General features: G+C 42.3%; 1 protein-coding gene across 2 annotated transcripts; it reads right to left on the minus strand.

Annotated features, from left to right (window-relative positions):
* Window positions 1–3,230: 3,230 nt before the first annotated feature.
* On the minus strand, window positions 3,231–20,924 carry sash3 (SAM and SH3 domain containing 3). 2 transcript variants are annotated; one of them, XM_020502595.2, is made up of 8 exons: window positions 20,688–20,924; window positions 17,018–17,107; window positions 13,247–13,384; window positions 8,839–8,977; window positions 8,593–8,750; window positions 5,557–5,775; window positions 5,123–5,267; window positions 3,231–4,328 (listed from the first exon to the last, which is right to left on the minus strand). In XM_020502595.2, exons 1-8 carry the CDS (start codon window positions 20,754–20,756, stop codon window positions 4,081–4,083), a joined length of 1,206 nt encoding a protein of 401 aa, XP_020358184.1. In that variant the 5' UTR covers window positions 20,757–20,924; the 3' UTR covers window positions 3,231–4,080. The 2 variants fall into 2 exon arrangements, with proteins under 2 accessions (XP_020358184.1, XP_031646145.1); XM_031790285.1 differs by having other exon boundaries at window positions 17,018–17,152; window positions 20,688–20,865.
* Between the last annotated feature and the right edge of the window lie 1,540 nt (window positions 20,925–22,464).

A 22,464-nucleotide genomic window follows, 5' to 3' on the forward strand; every position in this document is an offset into this window, starting at 1 on the left:
TCATTCACACCCTCTAAAGCCTTAGCCCCACCCATCTCTTTAAGGATTCACATGTGAGGCCATGTTATAAACAACCAAAGATTTAAAGACTAACACGGAACCCAAACCGGCTGCACGCGTGCGCCATCGTGCATACATGTATTTTATCCCCACACCAAACGTGATCACGACACACAGGTTAAAATATCAAAACAAGCTCAGAACCAATTACATTAATTTGGTGACAGGTCGAAAAGCATTAAACATTTGTGGCAATTTAGCTAGCTAGCTTGCACTTTCTAGCTAATTTGTCCTATTTAGCTAGCTTGCTTTTGCTAGCTAATTTGTCCTGGGATATAATTGAGTTATTTATATTATACCCGAAATGCACAAGGTCCTCTTCTCCGACAATTAATCCACACATAAAGCAGTCAACTGAATTGTTTCTAGTCATCTCTCCTCTTTCCAGGCTTTTTCTTTAACTTATATTGTGATTGGCATCTAAACATTCATAGTATTACCACGACGACCGACAACACCATTCGTCTTTCAATCACCCACGAGGGTATAACCAATGAGGAGATGGCACGTGGGAATCTGCTTCTATAAACCAATGAGGAGATGGGAGAGGCAGGACTTGCAGCATGATCTGCGTCACAAATAAAACTCACTTCTAATTTAGCCCTTGGCAACTCACACATTCGTTGACATGCGTGAGCAGTGTGGGTGCAATAATTTAATAATATAGATTTTTACATTTATTTTGCAGTACACGTTATGCGTGTTTTTTGTCGTTTCTAAATGTAGCAATGTTAAGTGTCTCTGTCCCTCTCTCTCCATGTCTTTTGTAACAATTAGCCATATTGTTGTCAGTCCGCTAGGGACCTGTTTTTAACATATTAAGTGTGTATGTTTAGCCTGTGTTACCATTTTAATTACCTAGTAAATAATGAAACCAATTTGTGTAGTACTGAATCATAAGAAAGGCTCAGGTTTTTGCAGATGCAAGGTTACGACTGTTCAGAATGATGATATTATACGAGGTTATGATTAATAAGTTGACTGTTTATAGATGTGATTGGTAAAATACTTTTTCGTGTTTAATTCAAGAGATGGTAACTCTTTAAAGAACCACTATCGTGGTGTCCCAGATCCTAATTAGTTAATGATTCATTTAATTGGGTAACAATTAGACATATTTAGGTAATTAAATAAATACGTCTTCAGAATAATGTTAAAGTCACGACACCAGTGACGGAGGTGATTAGCTCATCAAAGTTATCGGAGGAGTCTCAAAACATATTCCAATCCGCGCTATCAAAGCAGTCCTGTAGCATAATCTGATTCTGGTGACCATTTCTCAACGGAGCGAGTCACGGGTACTTCCTGTTTGAGTTTCTGCTTGACCACTACCCATCCCTTTAGCGGGATAATTGTCATCAACAACTGCTGAATTGCATAGAACCACATTCAAATAATATTATGAAAAATATTAATATTCATGAAATCACACGTGCAATTTGGCAACACAGTTTAGCCTTTTGTTAATCCACTTTGAAAATAAGCTTTACAGCGAAAGCAATCCAAGCGTTTGTGTAAGTTTATCAGAAAAGCAATCAAATTCATCGTTTACCTTTTGATCTTCGGATGTTTTCACTCACGAGACTCCCAGATACACAATAAATGTTCCTTTTGTTCCATAAAGATTATTTTTATATCCAAAATACCTCCATTTGTTTGGCGCGTTATGTTCAGAAATCCACAGGCTCGAGCGGTCACGACATCGCAGACAAATTCCAAATAGTATCCGTAATGTTCACAGAAACATGTCAAACATTTTTTATAATCAATCCTCAGGTTGTTTTTTTCATATATAATCGATAATATATCAACCGGGACTTTAGATTCATCAATAGGAGAGAGAGAGACACAATGGCTGCTCCAAACTGTTGCGCAAGCAAAACTCTGGGGACACCTAGCTATACACTGACGCGATGTGGTCTTTCTCGCTCATTTTTCAAAATCAAAGCCTGAAACCATGTCTAAAGACATGGGGAAGCCATAGGAAAAGGAATCTGGTTGATGTCCCTTTAAATGGAGGGAAGGCATTCATTGGAACTCGGAGCTTTCAAAATAGTCTACTTCCTGGTTGAGTTTCCCTCAAGTTATCGCCTGCAATATCAGTTCTATAAAACTCACAGACAATAGTGTTTTCTATCCTAATCTGGCAATTATATGCATATTCTGGGCCTGAGAAATAGGCAGTTAAATTTGGGTATGTTTTTTATCCAAAAATCAAAATACTGCCCCCTACACTCAACAGGTTAACAGGAAGCAGCAGTACAGAGTCATGATTTGATTTGCCAAATGGCGGCTGAGGGAGGGCCTTGTATGGTTGCTTGTTGGTAAAATATCAGTGTGGTCTGGGACTTTATCACCACTAGTGGCATTGGAGACATGTTGATGGAAGTTGGGCATCATGTGTCTTAGTGATGCAGAATTCAAATTGCCCGCAATCAAAAAAGGAGCCTCTGAATGTAAATTTTCTTGCTTGTTTATAGCCTTGTAGACTTCATTAAGGGCCAGCTTGTTATCTTTCTTATCCTGAGGTGGAATGTATACAACAGTCACGATAATAGCTGAAAACTCCCTCGGGACATAGGAGGGTCGGCATTTGACCATCAGTTATCACCAGACAGATGAACAGAGGGTTGACACTTCCAGCGCTGGGGTTAGCACACCAGAGAGGAGAGGCAAACCCCCTCACGATTTCCCTGACTCCACTGTCCTGTCTGCCCAGTGAATGGAGAATCCATCGAGTAGCATCTTGCCCAAACCCATGTTTCAGAAAATCGAAGAATATTGCAGTTTCGAGATTCCCGTTGGTAGCAAATCCGCAATCGAAGGTCATCTATCTTATTGTGTATGTTGGTGGAGGGGAAGAGGTGACAGGTTTTCCCTTCGCCTTAATTTTACCAGGAATATCATCTGTCGCGCAGATGATATGGGTTGATGGGTGGAGAGAAATAACTGGAGGAGCCTACCTGGCATGATTGAAAAACGAACTGGTGGTAAAGCGGCCTCCATTCACTATTCAAGTGCACACAGATGACATGTATTTTTACCCCTGCCCTTGTTCCTGACTGGCTGATGTCATGATCGCCATAGCCTGTCCAACCAATCAAATCCTCCTTTCGGAGGTGGTCAGGAAGATATGATCACAATCAGTTCTTTTTAATAATCTACACTGGTATAAAAATGTGTTTTTATTTCAAATTGAATACAGAAAAGTCAACCTAACTACTATGACAGACAAACAGATATTAACTTTGATCAACACAACAAAAAGGTAAATGCAAATATACAGTAACTCTGAACACATGAGATGTGACTTTGGTGCTGTCTAATACGTTATATACAGTAACTCTGAACACATGAGATGACTTTGGTGCTGTCAAATGTCTAAAATGCTATATACAGTCCACATACTATAGAAACATTCATTCATAGGTCATATTCAAGAATTGGTTGTCTTATTTCCAAAATAACGGTTGAACAAACAACAAACATTCAAGCAAAAGCACAACACATTGAAAACATTTTAAAATGGAAATGCCTAAAAAAATGTCAAAAGTAATAGATTGAAGATGACAGAATAAAGGATTTTTAAAAAAGACACAGGAAAGTAATTTCTTACCTGTCCATTGATGGAAATAGTAATTACGTGACTATATCATGTCCGAAATGCACAGAAGAATATTACCGTTTTTAGTATAGCAGGACTCAAATGGTATCATGGAAAAGGATGACACGTTTGTATTTACAGCCTGGCCACACCAAGCTTTCAACAAAAAAATAGATGCTTTCAAAGGTCTTGCATTCTTCCAAAACATTTTCAATAGTTACTGGTTTGTTACAAAAGTATGGGGGCAACAAATTAAAAGACACTCCCTTGCAGTATATATGGCTTAATCCTGATTATCACTATTCTGATGGTTTGAATAAATCAACCAATTGTCGTGGGCTTTTGATAAATGTCCATTAGTAAAGTCAACCAACCAAGGTTCTCTTCAATTCCAGAGCTTCTATTCTCTTCAGTTCTCAGGAGATCTCCTCATCCACTGTAAGCTCCTGCAGTTGCTCCTCAACAGAACTCAGCTGATCCTCCTCGCTCTGTTGCTGCTCTGGCTCCTGGTTAGACTTCTGCTCCATACCAGGCTCTCCCTCTGGTTCATGGCGCCCGTTCTCCATGTTCTCTGTGCTCTCGAAGCAGCCAGAGTCCCTGGGTACGTCACCCTTCTCCTCAGTGCTACTTCCCTCCTCCTCCTCTGGCTCAGACTCGTCATCCGCTGAGGGGGACAAAGACCAAAACAATCATCAGCATCAATACAGCATAGATAACGATCCCATCAATTTCAGTTTTGGTCCAAATGCATTATTTCAGTATGCATGTGCCTCTAACGCCAGGGAAATTGCCTTTGAAGTCAAGTGCAGTGCGACGTCAGCGCAGTGTGGTTCGTTTGAGTCCCAGTCGTGGTGTAATTTTAAAACAGGGAAGCACGTTGAAGCCTAAGGGGGCTAGCAGCTAACATCCAACCAAGCACTTATGTTCAGAACAGAGGAAACAGCCATAATGATATGGATCATAACTGGTCGGAAACAGGTGTTTTTTAAATGAGTGCTAATTATCTGACTCGAGGGAAGAGTGCTCCCATATCAAAGTGTTTGAGGGCCAAATGGGGTTTCCTACAGGCCAATGCAGTAACTTGTGAGCGGAATGTTGTACCTTTTACTGTACAGTTTGGCTCATGAAATTAAGCTAATTAGGTAGCAGTTTCCCAAGAAAGGAGAGAAAGCTGAAGATGGCACTGTACAGAGAACAGTTATAGGCTTTGCTGAAAATGTCCTGCATATACATTACATCTTGAAGTACCACATAGGAGGCTATGCTCCCATGTAAATGAGAAATGAATACATACAATGGGGTGATCGCTTACAGGTACATTATGGCATCATCTACCTGTAGTAAAGCATTGCATCTGTGTGCTTAGTCTTTCTGTGATTTATTTTGTGATCATGGGCCCCCTATAGTGTTTATTGTGTGATCTAGTATGTTATTATATGGAATTGAGTATGGACCTACAGTCACGCAGCAGCTCAGAGGCAGTCAGAATCTTGGTACGTTGCTCAGCATCTGTGATGTTAAGTTCGTTGAGGTGGGACTCCTTCAGGCCGCCAAAGTCCTCCAGGCTCTGGAAGCCGTGCATAGACAGCAAAGAGCCCAGCTCCTGAACAACAGAGAGAATCATCACATTATCATTAGTTTTGCACAATAATCCAAAAATAAATGTTAATAATTTGACAGGGATTTCTGAGGGCTTCGAATGCAATGCTATTATATGAGATGTGTTGTCAGATACTTATCCAGTTTCACTTATGTCTTTATACATCACTTTATAGATCACCTTTTCCAAATCTGAATTGATCCAAGTTAATAATGATTGCTCTTTGATTGCGTTCTCTAAGCCAATTGTCTATTTGAATCTGTATGAGATTAAGAGGATATGACTGTCTTACGGTGAGACCGATCCGCTCCAGAACTTCCTCCAGGGTCTGGGGCTTGTTTTTGGCCTTGGAGAAGCGGTTCTTGCTGGAGCACATTTTCCTCATGGGCGGCGTGACCTCATCCGGTAAGATGTTGACATAGATGAACTTGAAGGTGCCCACCTTGTTGTTGAGCTTCCCTGTCCATGTGCCCACCGGGTCCTTCTCAATGATCTGGATGATGTCGCCTTTCTGCGGGAGAAACAGTGGAAGATGAATACCTCGATGTGACGACGTACAGTGCCTTCAGAAAGTATTCATACCCTTTGACCTATTCCACATTTTGTTATGTTACAGCCTGAATTAAATGGATGACAGATTTTTTTCTCTCACCCGTCTACACACAACACCACATAATGACGAAGTGAAAACATGTACTTTGCAAATTAGTTGAAAATAATTCCAAAATCTAATTTACATAAGTCTTCACACCCCTGAGTCAAAACTGTGTAGAAGCGCCTTTGAGGGTGATTATAGTCATCTCTGGTATGACTGTCAGCATTACACATCTGGATTTGGGGATTTTCTCCCTTTTCTTCCATGCAGATATTCTCAAGCTGTCAACTCTGCCATTTCCTGGTTGCTAAAATGCTAATAGTATAGCTAATTTCAGTTTATATGCCATAACAAGCAAGTATGGTGTACACTCAAGGACTTTCACATTCTTGTTCTAGCATTGCTTTGGCTGTATACTTGGTCATTGTCATGTTGGAACGTAAATATTCTCCCCTGTCTAAGGTAATTTTCACCCGGGAGAAAGGTCTCAAGGATTTGTCTGCATTTAGCTCCATTCATTGTTCCCTCTGACCTTACCAGTTTCACAGTCTCTGCAACTGACAAGAATCCCCATAGCATGATGCTGCCACCACAATGCTTCATAGTAAGGATGGTGTTAGACGGGTGATGAGCTGTGCCTGGTTTTCTTCAGACCACAGAATCTCTCACGTGCCATCATGTGCCTTTCTCTCAGGAGTGTCTGGCCACTCTCCCATAAAGCCCATTGGTGAATTGGTGTAGAGACTGTTGTCCTTCTGGCAGGTCCTCCCATCTCAGCCAAGTTCTGTCAGAATGGTCATGGGTCCTTGGCCACCTCCCTGACCAAGGTCCTACTTGCCCGGTAGCTCAGTTAGGTTGTACGATCAGCTCTCGGCTGAGTAGTTCAATATTCTTTTCAATTTCCCAATGAGGAAGACCACTGTGCTCTTGGAAACTTTCAACACTCAAGAAATTGTTTTATACCCTTCCCCAGATACAGTATCTTCCTCATCACAATTCTCTCTGAGATCTACAGACAGTTCCTTGTACTTCATGGTATAGTTTCTGCTCTGACATGCAATGTCAACTGTGGGACCTTTTATATAGACAGGTGTATATCTTTCTAAATTCTGTCCAAACATTAATACATTTTCAGAAATGACTAAACATGTTTTTACTGTCATTATAGGGTATTGTGAGTAGATGGCTGAGAGAAAAACATATATATATATATATATATATATATATATATATATATAATATAATCCGTTTTGAATTCAGGCTGCACCAACAAAATGTGGAATAAGTCAAAGGGTATGAATACTTTCTGAAGGCACTGTACATTTTGTAGTACTATGTGAAGTGGTTCGCTCTGTCACCTTTCTGCAGGAGAAACCGTGGATGACTACCTCGATCCAAGCATTATCTGCATTCCAGTTAAGTAGTGTATGATCACATACATTTTGTGGTATACAGTATGTGAAGTCAATCTGTGTAATTCTATACTTCACTGAGCTACTCTAATAGTGGCTACATGTCTAATCTGGTCAGCACTCAGTACAATTGGCCTCTATATAGATTCAGCCATGGATGATGACTAAGGAACCATTATTTTATTTCACAATCTGTTCACAATCTGTTAACAAGTTCTTTCAAGAGGGCCTTACTGGTTAAACCAGTCTGAATGCGGCTAGGGGGCAGTATTCGGAAGTTTGGATGACTGACGTGCCCAATGTAAACTGCCTGTTACTCAGGCCCAGAAGCTAGGATATGCATATAATTGGTAGTATTGGATAGAAAACACTAACGTTCCCAAAACTGTTAACATAATGTCTGAGTATAACAGAACTTATATATAGCAGGCGAAAACCTGAGGAGAATCCATCCAGATTTTTTTTTTCTTTGAGCTCACCACTCATTATAATGGCTGTCTATGGGAATGTGAATGGAATACCTCCCAGATTGCAGTCCCTAGGGCTTCCAATAGATGTCAACAGTCTTTAGAAAGAGTTTCAGGCTTGTTTTTTGAAAAATGAGCTAGACTTTGTAGTTTTTGTAAGTGGCTCCCATTTTGGCTGTAGTGTTGTGGTGCACGTTGGTGAGGGCGCGCACTTCGTTATTTATCTCCGGTAATGAACATACTATTCTCAGTCTTAATTTTAGCATTTATTTACATATCAGGGTACCTGAGGATTCATTAGAAACATTGACTTGTTTGGACGAAGTTTATTGGTAACTTTCGGGATTCATTTGTATGCATTTTGAACGAGGGAAACTGGTGGATTACTGAGTCAAGCGCACCAACTAAACTTACTTTTTGGGGATATAAAGAAGGACTTTATTGAACAAAGGGACCATTTGATGTAGCTGGGATCCTTTGGAATGCAAACAGAGGAAGATCTTCAAAGGTAAGTGATTTATTTTTTAATCGCCATTTCTGACTTTCGTGATGCATCTGCTTGGTTGGAAAATGTTTAATGTGTTTGTAAGCGGGGCGCTGTCCTCATAATCATATGGTGTGCTTTCGCCGTAAAGCCTTAATGAAATCTGACAAAGCGGCTGGATGAACAAGAAGTTACGCTTTTAAACGATGTAAGACACTTGTATTTTCATGAACGTTTAATATTACGAATTTTGTATTTTGAATTTCACACTCTGCAATTTTACCGTATGTTGTCAAGGTGTGGCGCTAGCGGCACGCCTAGCCCAAAGAGGCTAAGTGGAACGTCAGTCTGGTTAAACCAGGCTACTTACTTGGAGCTTGAGGGACTCTATGTCGTAGGGGCTCGGGATGAAGTCTGTGTGGACACGAGCACGACCACAGAAGGGGCCTGTGTAGGGAGGACTGGACTCCTCCAGCCTCATGCTGTCTCTCTGGCTGTAGCCACTGTCCAGGCTCTGGCGGTCCCCACCTGTTGTAATACACAACACCCATAGTCAGACAATCACTGGAAATCACTTGGCTTGGTTAGATAGGTTCAATTAAATATCTTAACTTACACCCAGAGAGCTGGCGAGAGACGGGGCTGTGGACAGTGTCCTCGGAGCCATTGGAGCACACAGATGCCCTATTGCCTGCTGTCAGGCCTGGCATCCAGTCTGTGGTGGGAGACAGGGAGCCCTCCTCACCACTCTCCCCCTGTATACATAAAGGATATTATTTAGGTGTTATACAACAGACAGAGCCTTCAGGTCAAAATATGCCCTAACCATAGACATATATTCGTTATACAAAAAAGGTGTGTTGTGTATATACATACAGTGGGGAGAAAAAGTATTTGATACACTGCCGATTTTCCTACATACAAAGCATGTAGAGGTCTGTAATTGTTATCATAGGTACACTTCAACTGTGAGAGACGGAATCTAAAACAAAAATCCAGAAAATGACATTGTATGATTAAGTAATTAATTTGCATTTTATTGCATGACAAAAGTATTTGATATCAGAAAAGCGGAACTTAATATTTGGTACAGAAACCTTTGTTAGCAATTACAGAGATCATACGTTTCCTGTAGTTCTTGACCAGCTTTGCACACACTGCAGCAGGGATTTTGGCCCACTCCTCCATACAGACCTTCTCCAGATCCTTCAGGTTTTGGGACTGTCGCTGGGAAATACAGACATTCAGCTCCCTCCAACAATTTTCTATTGGGTTCAGGTCTGGAGACTGGCTAGGCCACTCCAGGACCTTGAGATGCTTCTTACGGAGCCACTTACGGAGCCACTTAGTTGCCCTGGCTGTGTGTTTCGGGTCGTTGTCATGCTGGAAGACCCAGCCACGACCCATCTTCAATGCTCTTAATGAGGGAAGGAGGTTGTTGGCCAAGATCTCGAGATACATGGCCCCATCCATCCTCCCCTCAATAGGGTGCAGTCATCCTGTCCCCTTTTGCATAAAAGCATCCCCAAAGAATGATGTTTCCACCTGCATGCTTCATGGTTGGGATGGTGTTCTTGGGGTTGTACTCATCCTTCTTCCTCCAAACACAGCGAGTGGAGTTTAGACCAAAAAGCTCTATTTTTGTCTCATCAGACAACATGACCTTCTCCCATTCCTCCTCTGGATCATCCAGATGGTCATTGTCAGACTTCAGACGGCCTGGACATGCGCTTGCTTGAGCAGGGGGACCTTGCGTGCGCTGCAGGATTTTAATCCATGACGGTGTAGTGTGTTACTAATGGTTTTCTTTGAGACTGTGGTACCAGCTCTCTTCAGGTCATTGACCAGGTCCTGCCGTGTAGTTCTGGGATGATCCCTCACCTTCCTCATGATCATTGATGTCCCATTGATGCCCCACAGGGTGAGATCTTGCATGGAGCCCCAGACCGAGGGTGATTGACCGTCATCTTGAACTTCTTCCATTTTCTAATAATTGCGCCAACATTTGTTGCCTTCTCACCAAGCTGCTTGCCTATTGTCCCGTAGCCCATCCCAGCCTTGTACAGGTCTACAATTTAGCCCTGATGTTCTTACACAGCTCTCTGGTCTTGGCCATTGTGGAGAGGTTGGAGTCTGTTTGAGTGTGTGGACAGGTGTCTTTTATACAGGTAACGAGTGGAGAACAGGAGGGCTTCTTAAAGAAAAACGAACAGGTCTGTGAGAGCTGGAATTCTTACTGGTTGGTAGGTGATCAAACACCATTTTCTTGTTCGGAAAGTGAGCCATGGGCACACTCCAACACTCAGATGTCATTTACAAAAGCATTTGTGTTTAGTGAGTCCTCCAGTTCAGAGGCAGTAGGGATGACCGTGTGTATTGGACAATTTTTCTGTCCGGCTAAGCATAACATTTAACTAGTACTTTTGGGTGTCAGGGAAAATGTATGGAGTAAAAAGTACATTAGAATTGTTTTATTTATTTAACTAGGCAATTCAATTAAGAACATTCTTATTTACAATGACGGCCTACCCTAGCCAAACCCTAACAACACTGGGCCAATTGTGCGCCGCCTTATGTCCCAATCACAGTCAGTTGTGATACAGCCTGGAATTGAACCAGGGTCTGTAGTGAAGCCTCTAGCACTGAGATGTAGTGCCTTCGACTGCTGCGCTACTCGGGAACCCCCTTTTATTTCGGAGATACCTTAAAAACGACTTAAGTAAAAATACTTCAAAGTACTGTGTCCACTAGGGGGAGGCACTATCAACCTTTTGAAGATATTCATAAAAAGGGGTACAGTATTGACACAGGTAACCACCAAAATAATGGAAACACTTGAGTAAATGAGGGATACAATGTAAATTGAAAGCAGGTGCTTCCACACAGGTGTGGTTCCTGAGTTAATTCAGCATTCAACATTCCATCAAGCTTAGGGTCATGTATAAACATTCTGGGCAGGCCATTATTTTGTCTATCATGGCTATGCCCTCATAGGATGACAATGCCCCCATCCTCAGATAACAAGTGGTCACTGAATGATTTGATGAGCATGAAAACTATGCCATGGCCGTCTCAGCCACCAGATCTCAACCCAATTGAACACTTATGGGAGATTCTGTTGCGGTGCCGGAGACAGCGTTTTCCACCACCATCAACAAAACACCAAATTATGGAATTTCTTGTGGAGGAATGGTGTCACATCCCTCCAATAGAGTTCCAGACACTTGTAGAATATATGGCAAGGTGCATTGAAGCTGTTCTGGTGGCTCATATGGTGGCCTAACTCCCTACTAAGACACTTTATGTTGCCTTTATTTGAGTTGTCATATGATATTCAGGAAATAAAGTGTGTCACTTTCAGGGGTAAACTAAATATCTATGCCCCCCCAAAAATATATCACATATTTGAATCTACATTTGATTTTTGGAATATAAATGATGTCGATGTTTACAATATAAACTCAGCAAAAAAAAGAAACGTTCTCTCACTGCCAACTGCGTTTATTTTCAACAAACTTAACATGTGTAAATATTTGAAAGAACATAACAAGATTCAACAACTGAGACATACACTGAACAAGTTCCACAATGTGTGACTAACAGACATGGAATAATTTGTCCCTGAACAAAGGGGAGGGGGGGGGGGGGGGGGGGTCAAAATCAAAAGTAACAGTGAGTATCTGGTGTGGCCACCAGCTGCATTAAATACTGCAGTGCATCTCCTCCTCATGGACTGCACCAGATTTTCCAGTTCTTGCTGTGAGATGTTACCCCACTCTTCCACCAAGGCAAGTTCCTGGACATTTCTGGGGGGAATGGCCCTAGCCCTCACCCTCCGATCCAACAGTTCCCAGGCATGCTCAATGGGATTGAGATCCGGGTTCTTCGCTGGCCATGGCAGAACACTGACATTCCTGTCTTGCAGGAAATCACACACAGAACGAGCAGTATGGCAGGTGGCATTGTCATGCTGGAGTGTCATGTCAAGATGAGCCTGCAGGAAGGGTACCACATGAGGGAGGAGGATGTCTTCCCTATAACGCACAGCATCGAGATTGCCTGCAATGACAACAAGTTCAGCCTGTTGATGCTGTAACATACCGCCCCAGACCACGACGAACCCTCCAACTCCAAATCGATCCCACTCCAGAATACAGGACTCGGTGTAACGCTCATTCCTTCGACGAAAAACGCGAATCCGACCAGCACCCCTGGTGAGACAACTGTGACTCGTCAGTAAAGAGCACTTTTTGCCAGTCCTGTCTGATCCGGCGACGGTGTTGTTGCCGGTGATGTCTGGTGAGGACCTGCCTTACAGCAGGTCTACAAGGCCTCAGTCCAGCCTCTCTGTCTATTGCGGACCGTCTGAGCACTGATGGAGGGATTGTGCGTTCCTGGTGTAACTCGGGTAGTTGTTGTTGCCATCCTGTACCTGTCCAGCAGGTGTGATGTTAAGATGTACCGATCCTGTGCAGGTGTTGTTACATGTGGTCTGCCACTGCGAGGACTATCAGCTGTCCATCCTGTATCCCTGTAGCGCTGTCTTAGGCGTCTCACAGTATGGACATTGCAATTTATTGCCCTGGCCACATCTGCAATCCTCATGCTTCCTTGCAGCATGCCTAAGGCATGTTCACACAGATAAGCAGGGACCCTGGACATCTTTCTTTTCGTGTTTTAGTGTCCTACGTTTTCATAACTTTGACCTTAATTGCCCACCGTCTGTAAGCTGTCTTAACGACTGTTCCACAGGTGCATGTTCATTAATTGTTTATGGTTCATTGAACAAGCTTCGGAAACAGTGTAAACCCTTTACAATGAAAATCTGGGTTATTATTTGGATTTTATTTATTTTTTATTTTTAGGGTCCTGCTGAGTTTAATTGCCATTTTATTAGACAACCTGTCAGTTATGATGATTTATTGGTAAGAAGACAGACATCACATTGTAAGCTTTGGAACCATCTTTGTTAAGACCAAACCATATAGTGTTATGGGCACTGTAGTATATCACGCTACACTTACCCCCTCCTCTGCCAGGGCCTTCTGTACCGTCTTGGAGGTTTTGCGGGTCATGGTGCGTGAGATGACTTTACGCCACGACTTCTTCCCCTGCTTACTGCCACTCTTCAATGCATCCTCCACAGGCATATCCTCTGGCACCTAAAAGGTTCATTTTGGTTACCATTTCAACATTCACATAAGTCTGTCTTTTCAAGATGTGGGTGTTGTGTGCTGTTTTTAATCTATGTGGATCACAAATGAAGTGCACAGGGTCACCTAACTACGGCTGGTGCGGTCATTAAATTATGTCAGCCGGTGATTGTCAAGCATATAGCTGCCGGTCTCACGGTAATTGACCGTTAATTAACATAAACAGGTGTAGCATCACCTGTCTTCCATGCATAGCCCACAAGCCACTGATGCAGACCTTTGGAACATCTAGCATACATTTTAAAAGTCTAATAAATCCTATTAAAGTAGCCTACACCATCACAACAAATCCATTCATTATTTCAGACAAGTCTAAAGAAACATGACATGAAGAAAATGTAGTCTATTTCAGAATAACAGATTAGCATACTCCGAGATGCCCTTTTATAAAAGGCCCTGATCTGGCTATACCATATTGTGAGCTACACTAGCTTAGAATTCTGTGGCGTTATTTTATATTTTATAGTATGAAGAATACAATTGAATACATTCTAAGGTTCTAAGGCATGATGCTACTTTAATGGTGATTTGAAAAAAGTTGCATGCAAAGCTACACTTTGTTTCTTGTGCAGGCTACACACACTTCATCAGTCTCTCATTCACAATTTGACAAGCACTTGATAATATTCTCACCAGGCCTCGAATTTCCTGGCGGCATCCCCCTTGTGTGGCCGTAACGCCCTCTAAAAAAAAATCTGGCCTTTTGCGGCCAAAGTGGCCGTTGTGCTCTTGGACTGAATATAATAACTAGAATTCCCTTCTCCCAGCTGCCAATCGTTGTGCTCCAAAGCACCTATCTCACATGGCTCTCTGATATGTCAATTCATATTATAAACTGGATGGTTTGAGCACTGTATGCTGATTGACTGACAGCCGTGGTATATCAGACCACATACCACGGGCATGACAAAACATGTATTTTTTTTAACCCCCTTTTCTATCCAATTGTTAGTAGTGACCGCAAATGCAATTATGCATGTAATGCTTTATTATAAAGGTGAATTTTTATGGTGAAAATGGACTTGAAAATCACGTGCGGCCTATCTATGCCAGTTAGGCTCTATACCGGTAGGCTCTGCTTAATTATTATATATTTATATTTTTCTCCCCAATTTCAATCTTGTCTCATTGCTGCAGAAGCAAGCTGCACCAATGTGTCGGAAGAAACGCCATTCAACTGGATGACAGAGGTCAGCCTGCAGGCACCCTTCCCACCACAGGGAGTTGCTAGAGCGCGATGATCCAAGTAAAGCCCCCCTGGCCAAGCCCTCCCCTAACCCGGACGATGCTGAGCCAATTGTGCGCCATCCTATGGGACTCCCGGTCACGGCCGGTTGTGACACAGCCTGGGGTTGAACCCGGGTCTATAGTGACTCCTCAAGCGCAGTGCCTTAGACCCCTGCGCCACTCTGGAGGCCCCAGCCTCTACTTATTTTAAGAAGTTAATTGGTCACTTTAGTTGTGACACAAACCTTATCCAGACATATAGGACTATTGGCTAAACTACATGAGGTGGGTGACTGATTTGAAAAAAATCGGCAAATAAAAAGGCATTCACTGTTTCTTGCCTTACTGAACAAGCTGAGCATCATTCATAAGTGATAGGTTAATATTGTCACCCATCAGATTATTCTTCATTTAATCTCGTCTTTACATTCACTAAATAATATATTTGTGAAATTAGTTTGATTTAGAATGGACCATTTATCATGCACCGGTGTCGCAACAGAGGCAGGGGGAAAAAAATAAATGTAATCTTATGCACTTAAATAGCGAATGGAGGACTTTTTCCCGTGGTTCATTTTCATGCCACCCAGGTAGGCTATACTCCTGTTGTAAAAGATAAGCAAAATGCTTAATATTAGTAAACTCGAGAAATAAATATAGTAGGCCTAGCCTATAAAAAGCTGATGGGATTTTAAGAGGCATCTCAACTCTTTTCTCACGCAATTGCATAGCCTATATAAATGTTGCGCAACATGAGTTCATGGGCTCTCATTAAGTGTTTGATTTGATTTTTGATCACATTTGCATTGACGTCAGAGTGATTAGAAGAACAATAGAGGCCTGAGTACCAGGCAGTTAGCAAGTTTGGTAGGCTGCTTATGACCATCAGCATCAAAGCTTAGAGAAGCCCAGTTACCATGACTAAACGGTCACGTGGAATTTGACTGTGATCATGACTCATGACCACTGGTGTGGCGGTAATATGGTCACCATAACAGCCCTACACCTAACCTTTAATTCACAAAAATGTAAGTGATCAATGTAACTTGTGTGATGATGTGCTCTAGAGTGGTTCATGCGCACGCTTCACACACACACAAATGGTTTGCAGTGTGTGACGTGAATCAGTGATTGGGATGCTGTGTCGGGGAGAGTGCTTCCAGTGAGGCTTGGCTGTGATGACAGTTTGCGTGTGTCACCGGCAGAAGGCCCAGAGAGAGAGAGAGAAGAGCAGAGCATGGCGCAGTGAGTCATACTAGCTCCTCCCCACAGGGCTACAGTGCTGTCAGTATGGCTTTATGGTGAACATGGAAGCCTACAACCCCATCTTCAGCACAACAGACCACATCACCACAAGTACTGTCAACACATACTGCAGATTTATCATATACATACAGAGCAAACCTTGAAAATAAATGCAGAGACACATACAAAAGCATGGATGCACGCACCTACAAAATCCATTGCTTAGGCTGATATCTCTATTTAATCATCCCCGGAGGTGGAATAGTTGTAGTGAATGGGATCTGGCTGAGAAGCAGCAGACTGTCTGGAAGACACAGCAGCCAGCGGTTCTCTGCTTGACTGGCTTTCACAGAGGACATCCTGCTCTGGTATTTCTGTCCTTCTGTCTCTCAATGTGGTTTGATTTGCCCGCAGCTCTAAACTTCATCCTCTGAACTTCCTCTCATTGTTGAAAACCTCTTCTAAACTTCTACCTCTGTCTAACTTCCAATCATATTGTTTGTAAAATACAGTAGATAAATAAATGCTATCCATTCAAGTTTGATTATATTGTCATCAACGTGAAACTGAGGAAGTCCAGACCTCGGCTATTGTTGGTGTCAGTTGTCGACAGTTCTTTGTTTTTTTGCAATTTTTGGGAAGCACGAACTGCAAACTTCCATTTATCGTTAAAGATTCAAACACTGATGTCAGTTTTCCCTTTGTGTTCAATAGACAATTTAGTGTGAATGTGGGTATGGTTGAAACTCAGTTGTTTGCATGAACGTTAACCAGTATGTCTGCCGTCGAGGAACAAGTACTTTTAGAATTTCAGTCAACTAAGAGATTGAATTTGAAACCATCCCTGTATTTATTCAATCCATTTTTGCTATTAAACTGTAACCTGATGGGATTATGTGAATACATATGGCTGCCAATGAAAGACAGGAGATGCTTTTGTTTTTAATAGAGGTAGTTCGGTGAACCATGCTCATGTGAAGAGTAACCTTCCCCAAAGTCCTGAAGAATTGCTTTAGCTTCCCAAGCTAATGCCTAGGCTTTAGCTCAGAAGGCTAACACAGCAGACTGGAGACCCGGGTTCAAAGCCAGTCAGTCTCACTGTAAACTTACTGTGTAGTCCAAGTTGAACTCCTTGTCCACCACTACTGGGGACTTGGGCTTCATGAAGTCCTTGAAGCTGCTGGACCTCTGCAGGGTGAGCTGTGGAGACAGAGGGAGGACACAGAGGATTCATGTAGGGGAGACCTAGAGAAATACACATATGAGTCATAAAAAATATAATCTCGACATTCAAGTCATGTGGTCTTAAAAACGTACAACATTTCGTCAAAGATATTTTTGCACCCAGAGAGTTCTTCTAGTAAAATACGCAGACAGTTGTAATAGAGACAATGAGCCAGGAGGAGAACCTTGGCATGATATCTAAAATACAGTAGAGAACACATGGTAGCATTTATCATTTTGGCAACTTCTTTTAAATAGTTTCTTCTTCCTCAAATCTAAAAAAAATATATCAGATACAGCTGAGAAGAAGAGCCAAAATGCCACTGTGGCCACTCTTTGGGGGTTTAAGCCTGGTTATGGTTCAGGCATTACAGTAATGACAAACTCTGAATCATCAAGTTTATTAAAATGAGAACTTAACAAAACCGATTCCTCTTATTTCATGAAGCGCCTACATTCGACTAAATGTTCCTGATAGACATTTCTCAGAACATTAGAAACAGCTGTGTGCAGAGTTTATTGTTTGTTGTTGGTTGAAATCACTCCTGAGATGGTACTTTACCCACTGATGTTTCACTATATGTGGTATCACGTCCTTATCAGTCGAGATTCACCGAATAAATCTATATCAGACAGGCTCAGTCCTGACGCTAGCTCGGCAGGACGTCATGGGATATTTAGTCATATATTATGGGATATGTATCCTTACAGTATATCCTGATCAATATCTGACTGCAGGTCAAAAGGACACTGCTGCTCCCAAAGCTGCCTGCACAGATGGTGACTGTATTAAAACGTGTATTTTTGTACCTTTCCTGGGTCACAAATCAATACAGTGGGCTGATCCCAACCAGGCTGTACCAGCATGCAGCATGAGACACGGCTTACCCAGATCGACAAGGCTTAGACGCAATCGATAACATTATAGAATACTGTTCCCAGAATATGGCAAAGATAAAAGCTATGGTCACGTCTGCTGTTTTTATAGACTAGTGTGCTTCTATTTGCTCTATGCCTCCATCTCTAGTCTCTCCAATGCATTTCAATAAACCCCTTAATTAGCCTTTGCGTCTGTTCTCATCTCTGATTATACACTTCAGCTATGAATCAAAGATATCCCCCATCTGTGATTACACATATGATCGAGTCTCAATTTGATACTGCACTGAGAATCAATACAGAAATCGTTGATGCGGTCAAACAGTTTCCACTTGGAGTTCTCTATAGCGATAGGGCAGAGTGGGGTAAGTTGTGAATATGTGTTTTTGATATTCAGCATCACTCCGTCAAGGGAATTATTGTATTCTTTCTAACAAAGCTATCTCCATAACATTTCAGGATGTTGTGTATCCCTGGAAATAAGAATTAATGTAAAACATCACAGTTTTGAGAACATAACCGAGTCCAAAAAAGGTGGTCTCTTGGCACAACTTATACGAGGCAAGTTGAGCCACTGGACAGGTTAAGTTAAGCTGCCGACAAATTGCTGTACTGAATTAAATATTGACACTACTTTTTCAAAACCATGTCTATATTTAGTTTTCAAACACCCATTCAACGCAATCACGCCCCCATTTTCTCCCCTATTTCGATGTTGTCTCATCGCTGCTACTCCCCAACGGGCTTGGGAGGGGAAGGTCGAGTCATGTGTCCTCCGAAACATTACCAGCCAAACCGCGCTTCTGAACACCTGCCCACTTAACCCGGAAACCAGCCGCACCAATGTGTCGGAGGAAACGCCATTCAACTGGATGACAGAGGTCAGCTTGCAGGCGCTCGGCCTGCTACAAGGAGTTGCTAGAGCGCGATGAGCCAAGTAAAGCCCCCCCACGACCAAACCCTCCCCTAACCCCGGGCGACGCTGGACCAACTGTGTGCCGCCCTATGGGACTCCCGACCACGGACGGTTGTGATACAGACCGAGATTGAATCCTGGTCTGTAGTGACGCCTCTTGCACTGCGAGACCGCTGCGCCCCTCGGGAGACCCATTTAGTCTTTTATTCATTTTAAGAATCTTTTAACACAGGCTTAACATCAAACAAACACTTACTACTTTTTAAAAACACTTAACAAAGTACAGGCCCTTTTTTTTACTTCATTGGATCAGAAATAATGCCTTGCATTATGCCGGGGAAGAAAACACTTCAATTTTCTGAACTTGCAATTAGCTCAACTTACCCCAAGGCAAGCATTTGGACTATATTAGCCCACACAGCTACAGTACAAGGATGGACTTTCATGCTAGCTTTAGGACCTCATATTGAAGCTTTTAGAGACCCCCAACTGATGTATAGAAACATTTTAAAATATCTACTTTGGTTTAGAAACAAACATCTTGAAACCTATAACTGTTTTTTGGAGCTAACTTGCTTACCCCTTTTTCATGTTTTGTTCTTCACAGACTCCATGAAATTATTAAACATTTTGTGTATGGTTTCCCAGAAACAAGGGTGTCTCAACTTACCCCACTCTCCCCTAAGCAGCCATTACTTTCCATATGACACCATGGCCTATGTTCATATCCACCTCTCCTTCTTGCCTAAAGAATCCTAAAAATCCACAGAATGTGGATACATGTTGGGCAACTGTCAGCATCCAATTGCTGCAGGTGTCTAGACAGCCTTGGTGGCAATAGTGGTCTATGTCGTCTCTTCCTGATGCCACTGAATTAGAGGGAACAACTTCTCAGAGAAGATGGTGTTTGTGTAGTTTATCGTGATAGGCATTAGTATCATCTAATATCCATTAGGTGATCTTGCTGAGGAGCAAATCATTTGCCTTGTCTAGCATCAAAACCCACTGAAGTGTCATGGTGGTGAGGAGCAGTGAGGTGATGAGATGTGTAATGATGAAACTTGGATAGAAGCGTAGAATATGCATGCAGATGGAAAATAAGGGCACTGGTGTTAAACATAGGAGAATAGCTGTTACCCAACCAAGCCAGTAGAGCTTTAGAGCGAGAAGCCACAAAATGCCTAAGTATGACTCAAACTGAATTTAGCTGCTACGTCCATGGCCAATAGCAATGAATCATACAGCAATATTAGAGGAACTAAGGTTTAGTGCCAAGAGAAGCAATACTTTGTCTTTTTAACCCTGACAACCAAGGCTCCCATCTATTTCAGTTCCAAGTTTCAGAAGTTTTTTTTTCTTCTTTTCAGGTCACCACAAAGGTTTCTTCTTCTAAGCCTGTGTAGCAAAACCTGTCCGTGTTGGCTGCACATACAGACAATGGGCTAATGTGCCTCTCACCGTCGTCAGTGTTTAAGTTTGTACAAGGGAATGAGCCAAAGAAAGTAGCACTCTAAATTACTGTTCATCATGTGCTCATCCTCCTGCTATTCTTAAGATGAACACGTTGTGTTGCTCTCGTTTTAGCAAAAAACTTTGTTTTTCACTTGATCACTGCTCATTTTGAGAAGAAAGAAAATTGCAGTCCAAAGCCCTTTTTGCGGTGTTCAGACAGCTCTTCTCCTCTTGTCTTTGCACTTGGTATCAGCATGACTCATAGACACAATCCTCCCATCCAAACACAGACAACCCGAACCTCCTCACCTTCTTCTTCTGCACCTTCTCCTGCACCTGCTCCTTCTCTGAGGCGTTGGAAGGTTTTCGCCGTAACATTGTTCCTCTACGGTTCCTCCTGCTATTCTTTTTGGTCAAACAGTGGAGAGACGGGCACCAACACAGACTTCAGCAGCTCCTGTCACTCTGATGTCACTTCTAGAGAGCTCTGACAAAACAGTAGAGACAAAAAAAAGAGTGACTTCCTGTTTGACAGAGTGGAGCAGAGACTGAGAGGAAGACATGTGACCACACAGGAAGTGGAGAAGCAAACGTCTGTAGGCGCTTTGGTTTGGGTTTGACAGAGAAACTCAACATTGCTTGTATTTTATTTTCTTCCTTTTCATTATCTTAACCTTGGGTGCCAGGCTTTTTTCGACGTACATTGCTGGTGAAAGTGCCGATTCATCTCTTAAGTTCACCAAACTAATGGTTGATATCAGTGGATGCTGGTGAGAGGCGCTATAGGAGGATGGGCTCATTGTAATGGCTGGAATGGAATACATGGAACAGAGTCAAACATCTGGTTCGACACGGTTTGATACCGTTCCATTTATGCCACTCAAGCCAATACAAGGAGACTGTCCACTTATAGTTCCTCCCACCAGCCTCCACTGGTTGATATAGTCAGAAAAAGTCATGGTTCTAATCCAATTTGTCTAAAATAGGGGATAGCTAACATAAAATAGGGGTTAAGCCACGGAACAAGAGTAGCCAGCAGTTAAAGATGACAATTTTCTGTGTCGGTAGGCCTACTCTCTCTGGGGTAGAAAGGTAGGCCTAACTTTCGAAAGTACCATGCTCAGATTCCTGATGTCTCAGATTTAATTATTTGCAAACAGGGACAGTTTTGTATCAAACAACACACACTGATTTGGCATTGGAGAAATCTGATAAGATGAACACATAGGGTTATGCCACCCTGCTAGCCTATATACAGTGGGGCAAAAAAGTATTTAGTCAGCTACCAATTGTGCAATTTCTCCCACTTAAAAAGATGAGAGGCCTGTAATTTTCCTCATAGGTATACTTCAACTATGACAAACAAAATGAAAAAAAAAATCCTGAAAATCACATTGTAGGATTTTTATGAATTTATTTGTAAATTATAGTGGAAAATAAGTATTTGGTCAATAACAAAAGTTTCTGCTTTGTGATATACCCTTTGTTGACAATGACAGAGGTCAAACGTTTTCTGTAAGTCTTCACAAGGTTTTCACACACTGTTGCTGGTATTTTGGCCCATTCCTCCATGCAGATCTCCTCTAGAGCAGTGATGTTTTGGGGCTGTTGCTGGGCAACACGGACTTTCAACTCCCTCCAAAGATTTTCTATGGGGTTGAGATCTGGAGACTGGCTAGGCCACTCCAGGACCTTGAAATGCTTCTTACAAAGCCACTCCTTCGTTGCCTGGGCGGTGTGTTTGGAATCATTGTCATGCTGAAAGACCCAGCCACGTTTCATCTTCAATGCCCTTGCTGATGGAAGGAGGTTTTCACTCAAAATCTCACGATACATGGCCCCATTCATTCTTTCCTTTACACAGATCAGTCGTCCTGGTCCCTTTGCAGAAAAACAGCCCCAAACACCCCCATGCTTCACAGTAGGTATGGTGTTATTTGGATGCAACTCAGCATTGTTTGTCCTCCAAACACGACGAGTTGAGTTTTTACCAAAAAAGTTCTATTTTGGTTTCATCTGACCATATGACATTCTCCCAATCTTCTTCTGGATCATCCAAATGCTCTCTAGCAAACTTCAGACGGGC

Source organism: Oncorhynchus kisutch, linkage group LG15 (assembly GCF_002021735.2).
Source record: "Oncorhynchus kisutch isolate 150728-3 linkage group LG15, Okis_V2, whole genome shotgun sequence".
Classification (NCBI taxonomy): Eukaryota; Metazoa; Chordata; class Actinopteri; order Salmoniformes; family Salmonidae; genus Oncorhynchus; species Oncorhynchus kisutch.